Here is a 21,251-nt window from a genome sequence, read left to right on the forward strand (position 1 = left end):
TCGACTATACGATAATATTTAATTCAGAATAATACGAGTACATGTAATAATCTACGCGGCGGGTATGGAGGGCGCGGCGGGGGCGGCCTTCTGCGGCGGCGTCTTGTGCATCTGGTTGATCTTGTCGCCGAGGCTGAGCGCCATGCCCTGCCACAAGAGGTTGTTGTGTGTACTGATGGGGACTGACCACGGGTAGGCCTTGTGTCTTTGTGATAAGGTATACGGATGGTCAGTACAAATAGCAACACAAGTTGTTTAAGTTAAGATTGCAAAAACGAAAAAAGGCATATAACAGGCGGTTTTGTCGAAAATCCAAAGGATCAGTGGAGATATACAAGGTGAGCATTGCGAGACATTTTAACTAAGCATTCCTGGTAATATTTAGAAACTAAAATGTCATATAAAATTTTCTGGATTAGGCCTAGTTTCAGAGATAATTAAATGTTTTTCGAAGTCATTCTTTCGCCATAAGTCGGTACAAAACACATTTTTGACTGCGGTATTGCCACGTTGAGGTCTAGTCTGGACATACCTATTGATTGACATCGAAAATTTTAAAAAATGTATTAGAGAGGCTACCCTCAAATAAAAAAAAACTTTTTAGTTAATTTTAGGTTATGTGTTTATCAATAAAAATTACGTTTTATATACAGGAGTGTTCAAAAAAAGGGATTTTTTTTTCTTGTCGGAAAGTCACAAAAAGTCATATAACATTTTTTGCTTCTGTTGCCATCAGGAATGCACCGTTAAAATCTCACGCAATGCTCACGGGCACCTTGTATAGCACTATATGTTGTAAGACGGTGCACGGTGGGCTCACAAGAGGTCACAAGAGCTGACATGAACGGATAAATGAGTTAATGAAACTATCAATGTGTGTATCACATTAACCAAAAAATGATACAATGAAAGTTTCGTTCATTCCATTCGTACCAGCTGTCTTGAATCGACCTGTAAAATCGTAAATTACTAAAGAAGTATTTAACTACGCAGAATCTAAACAACATTATAATTTTATGTGTATCATACTTGCCGTCAGTCAAACGTTTTTTCAATGTTTAAATATTGCAAACGTAACAATAATCTTACTTAATTAGGCTTTTCGTAATTTATTTTTGAGTTTAAGTATTTTATTTTCACATCCATAGTTATTATCAGTATTCCAAATACAAGAATAAAATAGATCTGTTGCCATAGATTTGTCGAAATAATTGACTTGCTTTATGTACGCGTTTCATTACATCGGCACTAAATTTAGTACTTTTTAATTTAATAGTACATTTGTGATACAAGTGTGCTACGTTGGTACACATGAGGCGAAATTGTGCGTAATAAGTAAGCCGATATGTGTAATGAGCAATGCACACGCGTTTCATACGACGTTTTTCAACATACTTGCGAGGAAAATGGATGCGCACGTGGCCCGCCACGGGTCCTTGTCGGTTGAGTGGTTGCTCGACACTCAGGTTGTATGTCACTACACTACACTACACTGACCTGGCTCTTGGCTCGGATGCGCACGTGGCCCGCCACGGGTCCTTGTCGGTTGAGTGGTTGCTCGACACTCAGGTTGTATGTCACTACACTACACTACACTGACCTGGCTCTTGGCTCGGATGCGCACGTGGCCCGCCACGGGTCCTTGTCGGTTGAGTGGTTGCTCGACACTCAGGTTGTATGTCACTACACTACACTACACTACACTGACCTGGCTCTTGGCTCGGATGCGCACGTGGCCCGCCACGGGTCCTTGTCGGTTGAGTGGTTGCTCGACACTCAGGTTGTATGTCACTACACTACACTACACTACACTGACCTGGCTCTTGGCTCGGATGCGCACGTGGCCCGCCACGGGTCCTTGTCGGTTGAGTGGTTGCTCGACACTCAGGTTGTATGTCACTACACTACACTACACTGACCTGGCTCTTGGCTCGGATGCGCACGTGGCCCGCCACGGGTCCTTGTCGGTTGAGTGGTTGCTCGACACTCAGGTTGTATGTCACTACACTACACTACACTGACCTGGCTCTTGGCTCGGATGCACACGTGGCCCGCCACGGGTCCTTGTCGGTTGAGTGGTTGCTCGACACTCAGGTTGTATGTCACTACACTACACTACACTGACCTGGCTCTTGGCTCGGATGCGCACGTGGCCCGCCACGGGTCCTTGTCGGTTGAGTGGTTGCTCGACACTCAGGTTGTATGTCACTACACTACACTACACTACACTGACCTGGCTCTTGGCTCGGATGCGCACGTGGCCCGCCACGGGTCCTTGTCGGTTGAGTGGTTGCTCGACACTCCGGTTGTATGTCACTACACTACACTACACTACACTGACCTGGCTCTTGGCTCGGATGCGCACGTGGCCCGCCACGGGTCCTTGTCGGTTGAGTGGTTGCTCGACACTCAGGTTGTATGTCACTACACTACACTACACTACACTGACCTGGCTCTTGGCTCAGATGCGCACGTGGCCCGCCACGGGTCCTTGTCGGTTGAGTGGTTGCTCGACACTCAGGTTGTATGTCACTACACTACACTACACTGACCTGGCTCTTGGCTCGGATGCGCACGTGGCCCGCCACGGGTCCTTGTCGGTTGAGTGGTTGCTCGACACTCAGGTTGTATGTCACTACACTACACTACACTACACTGACCTGGCTCTTGGCTCGGATGCGCACGTGGCCCGCCACGGGTCCTTGTCGGTTGAGTGGTTGCTCGACACTCAGGTTGTATATCACTACACTACACTACACTGACCTGGCTCTTGGCTCGGATGCGCACGTGGCCCGCCACGGGTCCTTGTCGGTTGAGTGGTTGCTCGACACTCAGGTTGTATGTCACTACACTACACTACACTACACTGACCTGGCTCTTGGCTCGGATGCGCACGTGGCCCGCCACGGGTCCTTGTCGGTTGAGTGGTTGCTCGACACTCAGGTTGTATGTCACTACACTACACTACACTACACTGACCTGGCTCATGGCTCGGATGCGCACGTGGCCCGCCACGGGTCCTTGTCGGTTGAGTGGTTGCTCGACACTCAGGTTGTATGTCACTACACTACACTACACTACACTGACCTGGCTCTTGGCTCAGATGCGCACGTGGCCCGCCACGGGTCCTTGTCGGTTGAGTGGTTGCTCGACACTCAGGTTGTATGTCACTACACTACACTACACTGACCTGGCTCTTGGCTCGGATGCGCACGTGGCCCGCCACGGGTCCTTGTCGGTTGAGTGGTTGCTCGACACTCAGGTTGTATGTCACTACACTACACTACACTACACTGACCTGGCTCTTGGCTCGGATGCGCACGTGGCCCGCCACGGGTCCTTGTCGGTTGAGTGGTTGCTCGACACTCAGGTTGTATATCACTACACTACACTACACTGACCTGGCTCTTGGCTCGGATGCGCACGTGGCCCGCCACGGGTCCTTGTCGGTTGAGTGGTTGCTCGACACTCAGGTTGTATGTCACTACACTACACTACACTACACTGACCTGGCTCTTGGCTCGGATGCGCACGTGGCCCGCCACGGGTCCTTGTCGGTTGAGTGGTTGCTCGACACTCAGGTTGTATGTCACTACACTACACTACACTACACTGACCTGGCTCTTGGCTCGGATGCGCACGTGGCCCGCCACGGGTCCTTGTCGGTTGAGTGGTTGCTCGACACTCAGGTTGGCGAGCGCGTCTTCACCGAAGATGGAGCGCGCGTACATGTTGGCCGCCATGAAGCCGCACTGCCCTGATAGTGCCTGTGACAAAAAAAAATACATAAATAAATAAATAAAACTACTATACGTTTAATAATGTCCTAGTGCTCGACACGCTAATGGCCAATAGATGCCACCTCTATACACATAAGAACGCAAATTTAAACATGACTCTGTACTGGAATAAGAAACGTAAACACCAAAGTAACTAAATTGCTACAGTTGATTAATATATTGTTAGTGCAAAGTCCGTCGTAAAGGTTACTCGGCAAATAGACCGAAAATTGGTTACATAAATTACTTTTCTGTTCTCCGTGCGGAAAGCATCAACATTCAGCCCGCTGCAGTAAACGAAATTGCCGCTTTCCGGCTCCGTCGAACAGAAATAGTACATTACTATAGAGGACGGGAAAGTCGGAAAACGAAGGGTTGCAGGCCAAGTAGATATAGACGGCCGAGCGTAGCGAGGTCGGATAGGGATACGCGGCCGGAAACCCCATTTCTCGCCGAGATTTGTACAGTGCTTTTCTCAAACTTGCAATGAAATAATAATAATAATAAATAGGATGATCATGATGATTGTTTCATGTTCTAATGTGTCAGGTTATTCAGTGCGTGGGGTATTGTAAGGGAAAAAATGTGATTATTTTAGCGCTACGACGCACGCCATTACGCTTTTTCCCTTTTTTTTCCTATTTGTTTTTTTATTAATAGTTTGGGGTTGTTAAAGGGGGAACGAAAATTTTATTATTTTTGCGCTACGATGCACGGTTTAGGAGATACTGCCCTATAAATATTTCTGCATGACTGAAAAAAAAAAACTTAAAATAGTTTTCTGCTCTGCGGGCGGAAAGCGTCAACTTTGCTCCCGCTGCGCTAAACGAAGTGGCCGCTTTCCGCCTCCGTCGAGCAGAAAAATAGTATGCGCACCACGGGAGGAATCGTAGCACATCCCATCCCGCGTGTTTGCCACCCTCCAAATAATAACAACCAAATTATGACCAACGAAAATGCGATTGTCCGCAATCCTCAATATCATTTTTGAAGACCTATCCATGGGTAACGTATGGGTTTGATGAAAAAAAATTTTTTATTTATTTTATGACGTATTAAAAAAAACTACTTACTAGATCTCGTTCAAACCAATTTTCGGTGCAAGTTTGCATGGTATTGTATACCATATATTTTTTTAGTTTTATCATTCTGTTATTTTAGAAGGTACAGGGGGGGGGGGACACATTTAACCACTTTGGAAGTGTCTGTCGCGCAAACTATTCAGTTTAGGAAAAAATGATATTAGAAACCTCAATATCATTTTTGAAGACCTATCCATAGATACCCCACACGTATGGATTTGATAAAAAAAAATTTTTTGAGTTTCAGTTCTAAGTATGGGGAACCCCCAAAATTTATTGTTTTTTTTTTAATTTTGGGTAAAAGTCTTAATGCGGTTCATAGAATACATCTACTTACCAAGTTTGAACAGTATAGTTCTTATAGTTTCGGAAAAAAGTGGCTGTGACATAAACGGACAGACAGACGGACATGACGAATCTATAAGGGTTCCGTTTTTTGCTACGGACGGTTTTTTTGCAATTTGGCTACGGAACCCTAAAAACATAAAATAGTTTAATTTCCCACCCCATTTCAACCCTATATCAATGAAATTGTATGAAGATATTCAGTACCCCTAGTCTAAATAAATTCGATTTTGAAACGTGACGTACGCGTTTGCGTTAAGTCTCATTTTGTATGGGTTTTTGAACAGCGCGCCAAGCGGGACGTTTTGGAAAGTCAAAAATCTCATACAAAATGACACTTAACGCAAACGCGTACGTCACGTTTCGCTGTCGAAAATATTTACACTAGAGGCACAGGATTTACAGTGCAGCGTTGACAGAGTGTTACGTGCGTGTGGCTGCGTCGCGCATACTGACGCGTGCTGCTCGTACAGTCGTCATCATATATATCGGAGAGGCCGAGATGCTCAAAAATATCTGAACAACCCCTTGACAATAGAGCCGTGTTCAGATATTTGTGAGGGCCTCGGCCGCTCCGATATATATGATGGCGCCCGTACATGGTCGTTAGTGTGACGCTGGTCGGAGCGACTATCGAGTACTGTTTCCCTCGTTTCATTATGACCTGGTCAGCGCGTATGGTACGCGCCGCCCTTCGGTCGAGCAAATAAATATACAATACAATACAATACAAATCCTCTTTATTGCAAAACCTCTGAAAAAAAAAAGTACATGGAAACACATAAAAAACATGAAGATAGAGGTAAACAACAGGCGGCCTTATCGCTACAGAGCGATCTCTTCCAGACAACCTTTAGGTAGTGGAGAAATGAAACTTAAATTAACTAATTAGGAGGTGCAAAAAAACTAAATAGCAAACTAAATTAAAACTAAAATACCCTTAAAATTTAAGTCTACAACAGTAAGACAATACATACATACATACATACTACTTACATAATTATACTACTACGTATAATACTAAATATAATATATTAAGCAAAGTGGGTTTTTAACATGAAAGTGTAAATGTAGATAATGTAGTAGATGTGGCGCACCTTGTCGGGCGTGAGGCACTTCATGTTGGTGGAGGCCAGCAGGTGCTGCAGGTACTCGCGCAGGTCCGTGATGTTGGTGTTCACCGACACCTGCAACAGGCGGGCTCTCAGCTGGTACACGTCCACAACTCGCTGCAGCGGTCAACAGTCGGCGCTCGGTATACTCAGGTCAAGACAATTATGCGAAGATCAGTACGCGGCGCCGCCCGGCGTGAGGCGTCGCTCTGCCGGGCGCGTTGCAGGCGCCGCGCACCCCGAGCGGCGCGGGAGGCGCCCCCGCGCCGCTCGCCGCCCGCGCCCCCCGCGCCCCGCCCCCCGGCCCCCGCCCCCCGGCCCCCGGCCACCGCGCCCCGCGCGCCGCCTGCTCCCCCGCGCAGCGTCGGAGACGGCGCTCCCTCACGCCCGCACACATATACATTAACTCCCCTATTCATAAACGTGTACTAAACTTACGATGCCGCTAATAATCCTTTGTCCCTTTCCGACGTATCGGTATGATGGATAGGGACAAACGATTATCAGCGGCATCGTAAGTTTAGTACACGTTTATCAATAAGGGAGTAAGAATATGACTCGTAAGCGAAATGTTTTATTTCACCCTACCTCCTACATACGGCCTGGCCGATACCCTCCGGCGGACCGTTAATCGGTGGGCTCCTTTAGATCGTCCTCGTGTATTTATTTATTGTTATACTGATTTAATTTGTGACCTTCCGTATCCATGATAAGCCCTCGTTATTGTTTATTTCATTAGGGCCTAAATACCTTGTTCTCCCACTCGAACTCGGCCCACATCTGCCTGAAGTCGGCGTCGCAGCAGGCGGCGGGCTGGATGTAGTCCACGATGTCGATGTGGATGTCGTTGAGCACCACCACGCCGCGGTCCATGGACGCGCCCGTCACCTCGTACACTGCGGGAATAATATACTACATCGATGCTGACTCCTTCGCGTGTAATATTTAGTCAATTACCATCGTTGCTGAATATTCATATATTCGCGATCGAAACTACTTGGAATCTAGCACAAGTAGTCGGTAACCCTGTGACGTGATGGCTACGTCGCAACACGACGGCAGCCGCCCCGCAGCGAGCGGCGCCCGCCAGCAACGTCCGTTGCTGCAAGTAATCGCGCCGCACCACGCGAGACCCCCGGGTAGACGATCACGGGCGTTGTCCCGCGAACCGGCCCCCCGCTCCCCACCGGCCCCCAATCCGGACCCACAGAGCCACAGATAGGCCACCGCACCCATCTGTGGATATGAAGAGAGGAGAAAATACGCCCGGAAGGCACTATGCATCCCCGTCCTTAACAGGGACGTTAAATAAATAATAGCCCGGCAAGTTGTAGCTCGCCGCGACGAACGATCAGCCTAAAAAGTCATAGACTTGACGAGGCCACTCCTCACTCGCCGGGCTATTATTTATTTAGAGAGAGAGAGAAAAGACAACGAGAGCGACAGCCAGTCGATGTGTCGAGCCCGCGCTGGAAACATCGGCTGCTCAGCCCGATCGTCCGCCCCGGGCTTCCCGTAGGGAACGGTGTTCTCGCGTAGATAGCCGCAGGACTTCCTTTCCCCCCGTAGTATAGCTTTCCCTGGCCGCGCGTGTCCTCGCGTGGCTATTCCCAGTGCCCCGGGCCCGCTAAACCTATCCCGGCCGCGCGTGTTCCCGTGGACAGCCGGAGGTTTATTCCGGACCCCGTTCCCCGGGGAACGCTCCGCTCTCCCGCCGTAACCGGGGCCCGTTGGCCGACCCCGTGATACCGGGTTCTATTGAATGATCGTTGTGTATATATAGCTTCCTAGTTAAGTGTGAACTTCTTGGTAATAATAAAGGGCACGAAAGACTCCGTTTAGATAAGTTAACTTGTGTTTTCTGTCAGCTCATCCTCCATAGCCTCAGGTAGCCTGGAAACGTTCCCCGAGCCCCTCGGGCTGAAGGATATGTATGGTTCGCCCTCAGCGACAACCATCACAACCCTTTAACGAACGTGAAGCTATAAAAAATTACGCAAAATGAAACCCTATCACTTTGAAATAAAGCCCAAATTTATTTTGCGAAATATGTTCCCCCTGCCTTATAAAGTTGGTTACCTATATTGCCGAATATGATGCCGTTTTCCGTCGAAGCCACTTTGACGTGTGCCTTGATGGTGGCGAAGTCGCGCGGCGCTAGCACGACTGCCGCGGGTCGCTCCACGAGGCGCAGGTCGCCGAGGGTTGCCAGCTCTACGGTGCAGTTCTGGAGGGTGTCGTCTGGGGAAGGAGTTTGTAGTCGTGTAGCAATTGAAAAAAAAAGCGGCCAAGTGCGAGTCGGACTCGCCCATGAAGGGTTCTATACCATTTATGACGTATTAACAAAAACTACGTACTAGATCTCATTCAAACCAATTTTCGGTGGAAGTTTACATGGTAATGTATATTATTTATTTTTTTAGATTTTTCATTCTGTTATTTTAGAAGTTACGGGGGGGGGGGGGGGGACACATTTTACCACTTTGGAAGTGTCTCTCGCGCAAACTAGTACAAGCGCAAAGTAGTAAACAGTATAGCTCTTATAGTTTCGGAAAAAAATGGCTGTGACATAAACGGACAGACAGACGGACATGAGGAATCTATAAGGGTTCCGTTTTTTGCCATTTGGCTACGGAACCCTAATAACCCAAAATTTGGAATTTCAATGCACGTGTGTGTAATAACTAATAAGTAGTGTAGTATAATTTGGCATACCCACCGGTCTGGTTGACCACGAGCACGTCGAGCACGATGTCGTACTGGTTGACGGCCACGAGGCACTCGGCGTACACCGGGTCCGAGAACCCGGTCAGCTGCGTCACCTTCGACAGCCTGCCCTTCTCCTCGTGCGCTGTCGTGCGACCTTCAACAAAAATACTCTACATTACTAAAAAGGACTTACAAATAATTTACTATCAAAACATTTTTTTGCTATGCAATTACTCCAAATTTCAACTGAATTAGATACCAGGAAGTAGCACACATTTAAGTTGCAAATATAGGTATTGATGCTAAATAAAAGTGTGTAAAAACAAAAGTTAGAAAACCAGTAGTGCCGGTCAGTCTTAACAGAGCGCAGTAAGATTTTTCACGCACGGTACAAAGACCTCTAGCGGGAATTCGGTAATGTGACGTGCCTACTGCCAGTGGACCTGTGTGGAGTGTGGACCTCACTGCGGAGACACGAGGAGCACATACCGTCCACGGCCCTGGACAGCGACAGCTCGAACATGTCGTGGCGCGCCCAGCGGGGGCGACGAGTGTGGACCTCACTGCGGAGACACGAGGAGCACATACCGTCCACGGCCCTGGACAGCGACAGCTCGAACATGTCGTGGCGCGCCCAGCGGGGGCGACGAGTGTGGACCTCACTGCGGAGACACGAGGAGCACATACCGTCCACGGCCCTGGACAGCGACAGCTCGAACATGTCGTGGCGCGCCCAGCGGGGGCGACGAGTGTGGACCTCACTGCGGAGACACGAGGAGCACATACCGTCCACGGCCCTGGACAGCGACAGCTCGAACATGTCGTGGCGCGCCCAGCGGGGGCGACGAGTGTGGACCTCACTGCGGAGACACGAGGAGCACATACCGTCCACGGCCCTGGACAGCGACAGCTCGAACATGTCGTGGCGCGCCCAGCGGGGGCGACGAGTGTGGACCTCACTGCGGAGACACGAGGAGCACATACCGTCCACGGCCCTGGACAGCGACAGCTCGAACATGTCGTGGCGCGCCCAGCGGGGGCGACGAGTGTGGACCTCACTGCGGAGACACGAGGAGCACATACCGTCCACGGCCCTGGACAGCGACAGCTCGAACATGTCGTGGCGCGCCCAGCGGGGGCGACGAGTGTGGACCTCACTGCGGAGACACGAGGAGCACATACCGTCCACGGCCCTGGACAGCGACAGCTCGAACATGTCGTGGCGCGCCCAGCGGGGGCGACGAGTGTGGACCTCACTGCGGAGACACGAGGAGCACATACCGTCCACGGCCCTGGACAGCGACAGCTCGAACATGTCGTGGCGCGCCCAGCGGGGGCGACGAGTGTGGACCTCACTGCGGAGACACGAGGAGCACATACCGTCCACGGCCCTGGACAGCGACAGCTCGAACATGTCGTGGCGCGCCCAGCGGGGGCGACGAGTGTGGACCTCACTGCGGAGACACGAGGAGCACATACCGTCCACGGCCCTGGACAGCGACAGCTCGAACATGTCGTGGCGCGCCCAGCGGGGGCGACGAGTGTGGACCTCACTGCGGAGACACGAGGAGCACATACCGTCCACGGCCCTGGACAGCGACAGCTCGAACATGTCGTGGCGCGCCCAGCGGGGGCGACGAGTGTGGACCTCACTGCGGAGACACGAGGAGCACATACCGTCCACGGCCCTGGACAGCGACAGCTCGAACATGTCGTGGCGCGCCCAGCGGGGGCGACGAGTGTGGACCTCACTGCGGAGACACGAGGAGCACATACCGTCCACGGCCCTGGACAGCGACAGCTCGAACATGTCGTGGCGCGCCCAGCGGGGGCGACGAGTGTGGACCTCACTGCGGAGACACGAGGAGCACATACCGTCCACGGCCCTGGACAGCGACAGCTCGAACATGTCGTGGCGCGCCCAGCGGGGGCGACGAGTGTGGACCTCACTGCGGAGACACGAGGAGCACATACCGTCCACGGCCCTGGACAGCGACAGCTCGAACATGTCGTGGCGCGCCCAGCGGGGGCGACGAGTGTGGACCTCACTGCGGAGACACGAGGAGCACATACCGTCCACGGCCCTGGACAGCGACAGCTCGAACATGTCGTGGCGCGCCCAGCGGGGGCGACGAGTGTGGACCTCACTGCGGAGACACGAGGAGCACATACCGTCCACGGCCCTGGACAGCGACAGCTCGAACATGTCGTGGCGCGCCCAGCGGGGGCGACGAGTGTGGACCTCACTGCGGAGACACGAGGAGCACATACCGTCCACGGCCCTGGACAGCGACAGCTCGAACATGTCGTGGCGCGCCCAGCGGGGGCGACGAGTGTGGACCTCACTGCGGAGACACGAGGAGCACATACCGTCCACGGCCCTGGACAGCGACAGCTCGAACATGTCGTGGCGCGCCCAGCGGGGGCGACGAGTGTGGACCTCACTGCGGAGACACGAGGAGCACATACCGTCCACGGCCCTGGACAGCGACAGCTCGAACATGTCGTGGCGCGCCCAGCGGGGGCGACGAGTGTGGACCTCACTGCGGAGACACGAGGAGCACATACCGTCCACGGCCCTGGACAGCGACAGCTCGAACATGTCGTGGCGCGCCCAGCGGGGGCGACGAGTGTGGACCTCACTGCGGAGACACGAGGAGCACATACCGTCCACGGCCCTGGACAGCGACAGCTCGAACATGTCGTGGCGCGCCCAGCGGGGGCGACGAGTGTGGACCTCACTGCGGAGACACGAGGAGCACATACCGTCCACGGCCCTGGACAGCGACAGCTCGAACATGTCGTGGCGCGCCCAGCGGGGGCGACGAGTGTGGACCTCACTGCGGAGACACGAGGAGCACATACCGTCCACGGCCCTGGACAGCGACAGCTCGAACATGTCGTGGCGCGCCCAGCGGGGGCGACGAGTGTGGACCTCACTGCGGAGACACGAGGAGCACATACCGTCCACGGCCCTGGACAGCGACAGCTCGAACATGTCGTGGCGCGCCCAGCGGGGGCGACGAGTGTGGACCTCACTGCGGAGACACGAGGAGCACATACCGTCCACGGCCCTGGACAGCGACAGCTCGAACATGTCGTGGCGCGCCCAGCGGGGGCGACGAGTGTGGACCTCACTGCGGAGACACGAGGAGCACATACCGTCCACGGCCCTGGACAGCGACAGCTCGAACATGTCGTGGCGCGCCCAGCGGGGGCGACGAGTGTGGACCTCACTGCGGAGACACGAGGAGCACATACCGTCCACGGCCCTGGACAGCGACAGCTCGAACATGTCGTGGCGCGCCCAGCGGGGGCGACGAGTGTGGACCTCACTGCGGAGACACGAGGAGCACATACCGTCCACGGCCCTGGACAGCGACAGCTCGAACATGTCGTGGCGCGCCCAGCGGGGGCGACGAGTGTGGACCTCACTGCGGAGACACGAGGAGCACATACCGTCCACGGCCCTGGACAGCGACAGCTCGAACATGTCGTGGCGCGCCCAGCGGGGGCGACGAGTGTGGACCTCACTGCGGAGACACGAGGAGCACATACCGTCCACGGCCCTGGACAGCGACAGCTCGAACATGTCGTGGCGCGCCCAGCGGGGGCGACGAGTGTGGACCTCACTGCGGAGACACGAGGAGCACATACCGTCCACGGCCCTGGACAGCGACAGCTCGAACATGTCGTGGCGCGCCCAGCGGGGGCGACGAGTGTGGACCTCACTGCGGAGACACGAGGAGCACATACCGTCCACGGCCCTGGACAGCGACAGCTCGAACATGTCGTGGCGCGCCCAGCGGGGGCGACGAGTGTGGACCTCACTGCGGAGACACGAGGAGCACATACCGTCCACGGCCCTGGACAGCGACAGCTCGAACATGTCGTGGCGCGCCCAGCGGGGGCGACGAGTGTGGACCTCACTGCGGAGACACGAGGAGCACATACCGTCCACGGCCCTGGACAGCGACAGCTCGAACATGTCGTGGCGCGCCCAGCGGGGGCGACGAGTGTGGACCTCACTGCGGAGACACGAGGAGCACATACCGTCCACGGCCCTGGACAGCGACAGCTCGAACATGTCGTGGCGCGCCCAGCGGGGGCGACGAGTGTGGACCTCACTGCGGAGACACGAGGAGCACATACCGTCCACGGCCCTGGACAGCGACAGCTCGAACATGTCGTGGCGCGCCCAGCGGGGGCGACGAGTGTGGACCTCACTGCGGAGACACGAGGAGCACATACCGTCCACGGCCCTGGACAGCGACAGCTCGAACATGTCGTGGCGCGCCCAGCGGGGGCGACGAGTGTGGACCTCACTGCGGAGACACGAGGAGCACATACCGTCCACGGCCCTGGACAGCGACAGCTCGAACATGTCGTGGCGCGCCCAGCGGGGGCGACGAGTGTGGACCTCACTGCGGAGACACGAGGAGCACATACCGTCCACGGCCCTGGACAGCGACAGCTCGAACATGTCGTGGCGCGCCCAGCGGGGGCGACGAGTGTGGACCTCACTGCGGAGACACGAGGAGCACATACCGTCCACGGCCCTGGACAGCGACAGCTCGAACATGTCGTGGCGCGCCCAGCGGGGGCGACGAGTGTGGACCTCACTGCGGAGACACGAGGAGCACATACCGTCCACGGCCCTGGACAGCGACAGCTCGAACATGTCGTGGCGCGCCCAGCGGGGGCGACGAGTGTGGACCTCACTGCGGAGACACGAGGAGCACATACCGTCCACGGCCCTGGACAGCGACAGCTCGAACATGTCGTGGCGCGCCCAGCGGGGGCGACGAGTGTGGACCTCACTGCGGAGACACGAGGAGCACATACCGTCCACGGCCCTGGACAGCGACAGCTCGAACATGTCGTGGCGCGCCCAGCGGGGGCGACGAGTGTGGACCTCACTGCGGAGACACGAGGAGCACATACCGTCCACGGCCCTGGACAGCGACAGCTCGAACATGTCGTGGCGCGCCCAGCGGGGGCGACGAGTGTGGACCTCACTGCGGAGACACGAGGAGCACATACCGTCCACGGCCCTGGACAGCGACAGCTCGAACATGTCGTGGCGCGCCCAGCGGGGGCGACGAGTGTGGACCTCACTGCGGAGACACGAGGAGCACATACCGTCCACGGCCCTGGACAGCGACAGCTCGAACATGTCGTGGCGCGCCCAGCGGGGGCGACGAGTGTGGACCTCACTGCGGAGACACGAGGAGCACATACCGTCCACGGCCCTGGACAGCGACAGCTCGAACATGTCGTGGCGCGCCCAGCGGGGGCGACGAGTGTGGACCTCACTGCGGAGACACGAGGAGCACATACCGTCCACGGCCCTGGACAGCGACAGCTCGAACATGTCGTGGCGCGCCCAGCGGGGGCGACGAGTGTGGACCTCACTGCGGAGACACGAGGAGCACATACCGTCCACGGCCCTGGACAGCGACAGCTCGAACATGTCGTGGCGCGCCCAGCGGGGGCGACGAGTGTGGACCTCACTGCGGAGACACGAGGAGCACATACCGTCCACGGCCCTGGACAGCGACAGCTCGCACATGTCGTGGCGCGCCCAGCGGGGGCGACGAGTGTGGACCTCACTGCGGAGACACGAGGAGCACATACCGTCCACGGCCCTGGACAGCGACAGCTCGAACATGTCGTGGCGCGCCCAGCGGGGGCGACGAGTGTGGACCTCACTGCGGAGACACGAGGAGCACATACCGTCCACGGCCCTGGACAGCGACAGCTCGAACATGTCGTGGCGCGCCCAGCGGGGGCGACGAGTGTGGACCTCACTGCGGAGACACGAGGAGCACATACCGTCCACGGCCCTGGACAGCGACAGCTCGAACATGTCGTGGCGCGCCCAGCGGGGGCGACGAGTGTGGACCTCACTGCGGAGACACGAGGAGCACATACCGTCCACGGCCCTGGACAGCGACAGCTCGAACATGTCGTGGCGCGCCCAGCGGGGGCGACGAGTGTGGACCTCACTGCGGAGACACGAGGAGCACATACCGTCCACGGCCCTGGACAGCGACAGCTCGAACATGTCGTGGCGCGCCCAGCGGGGGCGACGAGTGTGGACCTCACTGCGGAGACACGAGGAGCACATACCGTCCACGGCCCTGGACAGCGACAGCTCGAACATGTCGTGGCGCGCCCAGCGGGGGCGACGAGTGTGGACCTCACTGCGGAGACACGAGGAGCACATACCGTCCACGGCCCTGGACAGCGACAGCTCGAACATGTCGTGGCGCGCCCAGCGGGGGCGACGAGTGTGGACCTCACTGCGGAGACACGAGGAGCACATACCGTCCACGGCCCTGGACAGCGACAGCTCGAACATGTCGTGGCGCGCCGCGGCGGCGCCGGCGCCGGCCAGCGCCGCGAACGTGATGCCGGCCTCCACCGGCACCGTCTGCGGCTCCGTGCTCTCCTCCTCCTGGAAATTAACAAATATTCATTTTAAATGGAATATACTAGGCAGAATAGATTAAGATACAGGTACCCATTGCAAAAATTCCAATTTATATGAATAAATAGGAATTTTTGCAATGGGTTTGTGGGCTACTTTCCCACTTAAACTTACATTATACATACACTTACACTTACTTACACTAAGCTTAATTAATTACATATTTACACTTATATAAAACCTAATATTAATATATACACTTATATTTATTTATATACATATCTTTACATTTACTTATATCACTATATAAACGAATACAATATTATATTACATTTACACAATAACAATATGCAAGTTATGTTTACATATCATCCGTCAATTCTTGACGGTGCCAACAAGTCGGGTGCAATGCAAACGCGCACAGCGATAGCAGTCCTTTGTTCAGAGCACCCGGTTTTGAGATGCGCTCCGTGTCGGCCGGCTATCGCCGCGCCCCACCTCAGTCGATGCACGATACTGACGCGAAACGCATGTCGCTCATGACCGCTAGACGCATAACGTTCGCTGTTGCTTTCGCTTTAATTTATAGTTTATTTTCTGTTTCTATCGTTCTTCCGTACTGTTACCTTCTGTGTTTCTATCTTCCGAACTTTGGATATTCCTTCTGTGTTGTATATAATTGACATTATAATATTTATTGGAGAAATTGGTGTGTTTGGATTTCTGTGGCTGAGATACGCCACGTACCTATCCGCATTCCCCATAGGTTCCTCGAGGTTTCAAGGTAAACATTTCAAGAATTCTATGAAAAAAATTAATATATGGTCTGGTTGTAGCTAGGGACAGCCTAATCGCCGTGTACTTTCCTGCAGTAACGCGTTGAGAGCGTGTTCCTGGCCTGGTTGGAGAGCGCCTCCTGCACGACGGTGAGTCTAGCCTATGGCATCGACGGTTAGGCCACTGATTACGTACCTCCTTGTGGTCTCTCAAGCTAGCTCGCTCCTGCAGTAGCGCGTTGAGAGCGTTCCTGGCCTGGTTGCAGAGGGCCTCCTGCACGACGGTGGGTCTGGCCGCGGCCGCTCGCAGGCAGACTGCGGCGTGTTCCAAGTCGTCGGCGGTGAGGCCGGTGGTTGATGACGCTGAAAATGTAACTCCATGTAAATACACTAGCGAGAGATTTACGATTGAGTTTGTCGTACGAGAACAACGGGACAAATTATTATTTTACATACAATACATATTCAATTACTATCGGGGTTTATTCCTCGTATTATGTAACTTTCGCTTACAACATTAAATCACTAGGCGCTTAAGAGGCTGTCAATACCTAAAGCGCGCACACTGTCTATTTGTATCGGAGTAAATGAGATAGCACTGTCGCATGTTACTGGGCCTGGGCAAGGGAATAATAAGAAAAATATTTAAATAAAAAAAAGTGGATTATTAATGTAATATTTTACTCAACCACGGTTTAGATATAAATGTTTTGAAATTGTGATTTTAATTGCAGACCCATAAGTCAAAACAATAAAAATATAAAACCGTTTAATTCTGATTTTAAGACCAATCTTTGCAATTATTTTCTATCGAGCCGATTTCGTTCAATCGTGTATCGAGTACAACCACGGTCTTTGAAATATAATTAATATGAACATATATTTTTCTTACTTGACTAAAACAAATAGTCTTTCTTAAAAAACTGTTTAAGTAATATCAATTTCAAGGACATTGGGTGTTGACAGCCTCTTAAATAGTAGTTCCGGTTAAGATAAATAAACACAAATAAAAAATATTTCAATAAACTGTACTGTAGCACGATATTTTTTAAACAAGAAACATATTGTTTCCTCCTCCAATGTGTTCCCCAGAACAGGACGCGTTAGACACTTCGCCTAAAGAACTAGTCGTAATATTATAAGCATTTACTATCGTTAGATATGTCTTTAGAAAGAAACCGTTTTCTTTTGGTAGGTTAATAGAATCGAAGTGAGACACTACTAGCATCTAACTTAAGAGCGATTTCGCTCTCCCCAGAGTATAAAGCGTTAGACAATTCGCCTATAGAAGTAGTCATAATACGTACCGGTCTTCTTATGCTGAGCCAACAGGGCAGCAGTGAGATGCAGGGCCCTCGTGGCGCTGGCGGCGTCGAGCTTGAGCGCGACCTTGGCGAGCGCGGAGCAGGCGCAGGCCGCCGTGAAGCCGTCGGCGCCCGCCAGCAGCGCGTGCGCCAGCCCGCCGCCGCCGGCCGCCGGCGAGGGCTCCGCGCTACAATCAATCATTCTAACACTGAGTTTCGATGGCGTTGGATTTGGACTAAAATCCAAGAGGAACTACTGGACGTGTAAAGTTTGGAATCTCCTCGAATACTTAACAAGGAATTATTGAAGACTGTAATTTATGACATTTTGTCTGACTTTTTTTAAGTTCTTTAGCAACATATTTTTCTTCTGTAGTAGTAGTAGTGCTCTCCTCCTGCGGGTATAATATAACGTGGACTCACTGGGGCAGGCTGAAGGCGAACTGCGAGGCGTAGGTGCCGTCGCTCTCCTCCTGCGGGTATAAAATAACGTGGACTCACTGGGGCAGGCTGAAGGCGGACTGCGAGGCGTAGGTGCCGTCGCTCTCCTCCTGCGGGTATAATATAACGTGGACTCACTGGGGCAGGCTGAAGGCGAACTGCGAGGCGTAGGTGCCGTCGCTCTCCTCCTGCGGGTATAAAATAACGTGGACTCACTGGGGCAGGCTGAAGGCGGACTGCGAGGCGTAGGTGCCGTCGCTCTCCTCCTGCGGGTATAAAATAACGTGGACTCACTGGGGCAGGCTGAAGGCGGACTGCGAGGCGTAGGTGCCGTCGCTCTCCTCCTGCGGGTATAATATAACGTGGACTCACTGGGGCAGGCTGAAGGCGGACTGCGAGGCGTAGGTGCCGTCGCTCTCCTCCTGCGGGTATAATATAACGTGGACTCACTGGGGCAGGCTGAAGGCGGACTGCGAGGCGTAGGTGCCGTCGCTCTCCTCCTGCGGGAATAATATAACGTGGACTCACTGGGGCAGGCTGAAGGCGGACTGCGAGGCGTAGGTGCCGTCGCTCTCCTCCTGCGGGTATAATATAACGTGGACTCACTGGGGCAGGCTGAAGGCGGACTGCGAGGCGTAGGTGCCGTCGCTCTCCTCCTGCGGGTATAATATAACGTGGACTCACTGGGGCAGGCTGAAGGCGGACTGCGAGGCGTAGGTGCCGTCGCTGGTGACGAGCTGCCGCGGCGCCGACGCGTCCGCTCGGGGCGCCGCGCGCTCGCTCTCCTCCTGCGGGTATAATATCATATGTCTTGTCTCTTTCACGCAACTTTCCAAATATTGTACAACAACACCCTTTATAATCTGATTGTATTTAAAATCAACTGTTTTATAATAAATATTTTCAAATAATAAACGTAACATTTAAAAAACCTTTTTTAAAATCACTTCTCTGATCAAGATTCGAACTTGGGACCTTTTGGAACTGATCCAATCGCTATTCACCAACTGAGCTGCCGAAGTTTACCAGAAGAGTGCGCATTGTGCCGTTCCTTACTTTTTTAACCGACTTCAAGATTTCAAAAGAGGTTAGGTATCAATTCGGTTGTATGTTTTTTTTTTTAATGTTTGTTACTCCATAACTCCGTCATTTCTGAACCGATTTTGAAAATTATTATTTTGTTTGAATTTATATATATACAGATTGGTCCCGTTTTTGTCAAAACTCAGTTCTGACGATGGGATCCATGAGTACTCGCGAGGGAACTCTTCAAATGTTGGAGTTGCAGGCGTCCATAGGCTACGGTGACTGCTTACCATCAGGCGAGCCGTATGCTTGTTTGCCACCAATGTAAAAGGCATAAGATATAGTGATTTTTGTATTTTCTGTAACAAATCAAGCATTTACATTTAAAAAAGTGACATTTGATGAAGTGGAACTGCTGATGATGATGATCAGAATGGAACTTCTGTTCATTTTTAAGTAAATTAAATTTTCAAAACAAATTTTTGTCAAGTTCGAGTTCTGACCATGGGGTCCATGAGGAATCGAGGGAACTCTTCAAATATGAAAGGAATACATAAAGTGATTTTTGTATTTACTTTGACAAATCAAGCATTTACATACATAAAAGTGACATTTGATGAATTTGAACTGCTGATGATGATCAGAATGGAACTCTTCAACGACGCATAGTACACGTTTGGCGATTTCTCCTCTTCGCTGTATTTGCTAGTAAATTAGATTTTCAAGACAAATTTTTGTCAGGTTCGAGTTCTGACGATGGGGTCCATGAGGAATCGAGGGAACTCTTCAAATATGAAAGGCATACATAAAGTGATTTTTGTATTTTCTTTGACATATAAAGCATTTACATTTAAAAAAGTAACATTTGATGAAGTGGAACTGCTGATGATGATCAGAATGGAACTCCTTAACGACGCATAGTACACGTTTGGCGATTTCTCCTCTTCGCTGCGATTCTTAAGTAAATTAAATTTTCAAAACAAATGTTTGTCAAGTTCGAGTTCTGACGATGGGATCCATGAGGAATCGAGGGAACTCTTCAAATATGAAAGGAATACATAAAGTGATTTTTGTATTTTCTTTGACAAATCAAGCATTTACATTTAAAAAAGTGACATTTGATGAATTTGAACTGCTGATGATCAGAATGGAACTCTTCAACGACGCATACTACACGTTTGGCGATTTCTCCTCTTCGCTGTATTTGTTAAGTAAATTAGATTTTCAAGACAAATTTTTGTCAGGTTCGAGTTCTGACGATGGGGTCCATGAAGAATCGAGGGAACTCTTCAAATATGAAAGGCATACATAAAGTGATTTTTGTATTTTCTTTGACATATCAAGCATTTACATTTAAAAAAGTAACATTTGATGAAGTGGAACTGCTGATGATGATCAGAATGGAACTCTTCAACGACGCATACTACACGTTTGGCGATTTCTCCTCTTCGCTGTATTTGTTAAGTAAATTAGATTTTCAAGACAAATTTTTGTCAGGTTCGAGTTCTGACGATGGGATCCATGAAGAATCGAATGAACTCTTCAAATATGAAAGGCATACATATAGTGATTTTTGTATTTTATTTAACAAATCAAGCATTTACATTTTAAAAAGTGTCATTTGATGAAGTGGAACTGCTGATGATGATCATAATGGTACTCTTCAACGACACATAGTAAACGTTTGGCGATTTGTCCTCTTCGCTGTGTTTGTTAAGCAAATTAGATTTTCAAGAATTTTTTTTGTCAAGTTCGTGTTCTGACGATGGTTTCCATGAGGAATCGAGGGAACTCCTCAAATGTTAAAGGCATATATATAGTGATCTTAGTAATTTCATAAACAAATCAAGTATTTACATTTGTAGAAGTGACATTTGATGAAGTGGAACTGCTGATGATGAACAGAACGGAACTCTTCAATGATGCATAGTTCACGTTTGGCAATTTGTTCTCTTTGCCAAGCAGTTAGTTTTTTAAGGCACATTTTTATATTTCTATCCTATTTCGTTTGAAATGTGTCAAGGTGGGTGCAGTGACAAAAAAAAAACATGTTACCTCCTTTTCTACATAATTTAGGCTCGTTTCTTGGTGTCAGCGAACTCGGCGAGCAGCCATAGTGCGGAGCGCATCTTGCCCACTTTGATTTGTTATGGTTCATTACCTTGTCCTCTTCACCGGTGGTAGGTAGTGGTATGGCGGCAGCCAACACGTCTAAGGTCGCCTCGGCTCGTTCCTTGGTGTCAG

General features: G+C 51.8%; 1 protein-coding gene across 1 annotated transcript in view; it reads right to left on the reverse strand.

The window, feature by feature from the left end:
• Positions 1-21,251, reverse strand: part of LOC133517408 (coatomer subunit beta) — a 32,988-nt gene continuing 11,737 nt past the window's right edge. The window contains exons 11-20 of the mRNA XM_061850722.1: positions 18,666-18,769; positions 17,544-17,728; positions 16,433-16,599; positions 15,358-15,487; positions 9,038-9,181; positions 8,398-8,559; positions 7,069-7,214; positions 6,304-6,393; positions 3,618-3,767; positions 1-147 (exon numbers count right to left, since the gene is read on the reverse strand). Coding sequence (XP_061706706.1) covers positions 52-147; positions 3,618-3,767; positions 6,304-6,393; positions 7,069-7,214; positions 8,398-8,559; positions 9,038-9,181; positions 15,358-15,487; positions 16,433-16,599; positions 17,544-17,728; positions 18,666-18,769 — 1,374 coding nt within the window. The 3' untranslated portion in view covers positions 1-51. The remainder of the gene's footprint in view (positions 148-3,617; positions 3,768-6,303; positions 6,394-7,068; positions 7,215-8,397; positions 8,560-9,037; positions 9,182-15,357; positions 15,488-16,432; positions 16,600-17,543; positions 17,729-18,665; positions 18,770-21,251) is intronic.

Source organism: Cydia pomonella, chromosome 4 (genome assembly GCF_033807575.1).
Source record: "Cydia pomonella isolate Wapato2018A chromosome 4, ilCydPomo1, whole genome shotgun sequence".
Classification (NCBI taxonomy): Eukaryota; Metazoa; Arthropoda; class Insecta; order Lepidoptera; family Tortricidae; genus Cydia; species Cydia pomonella.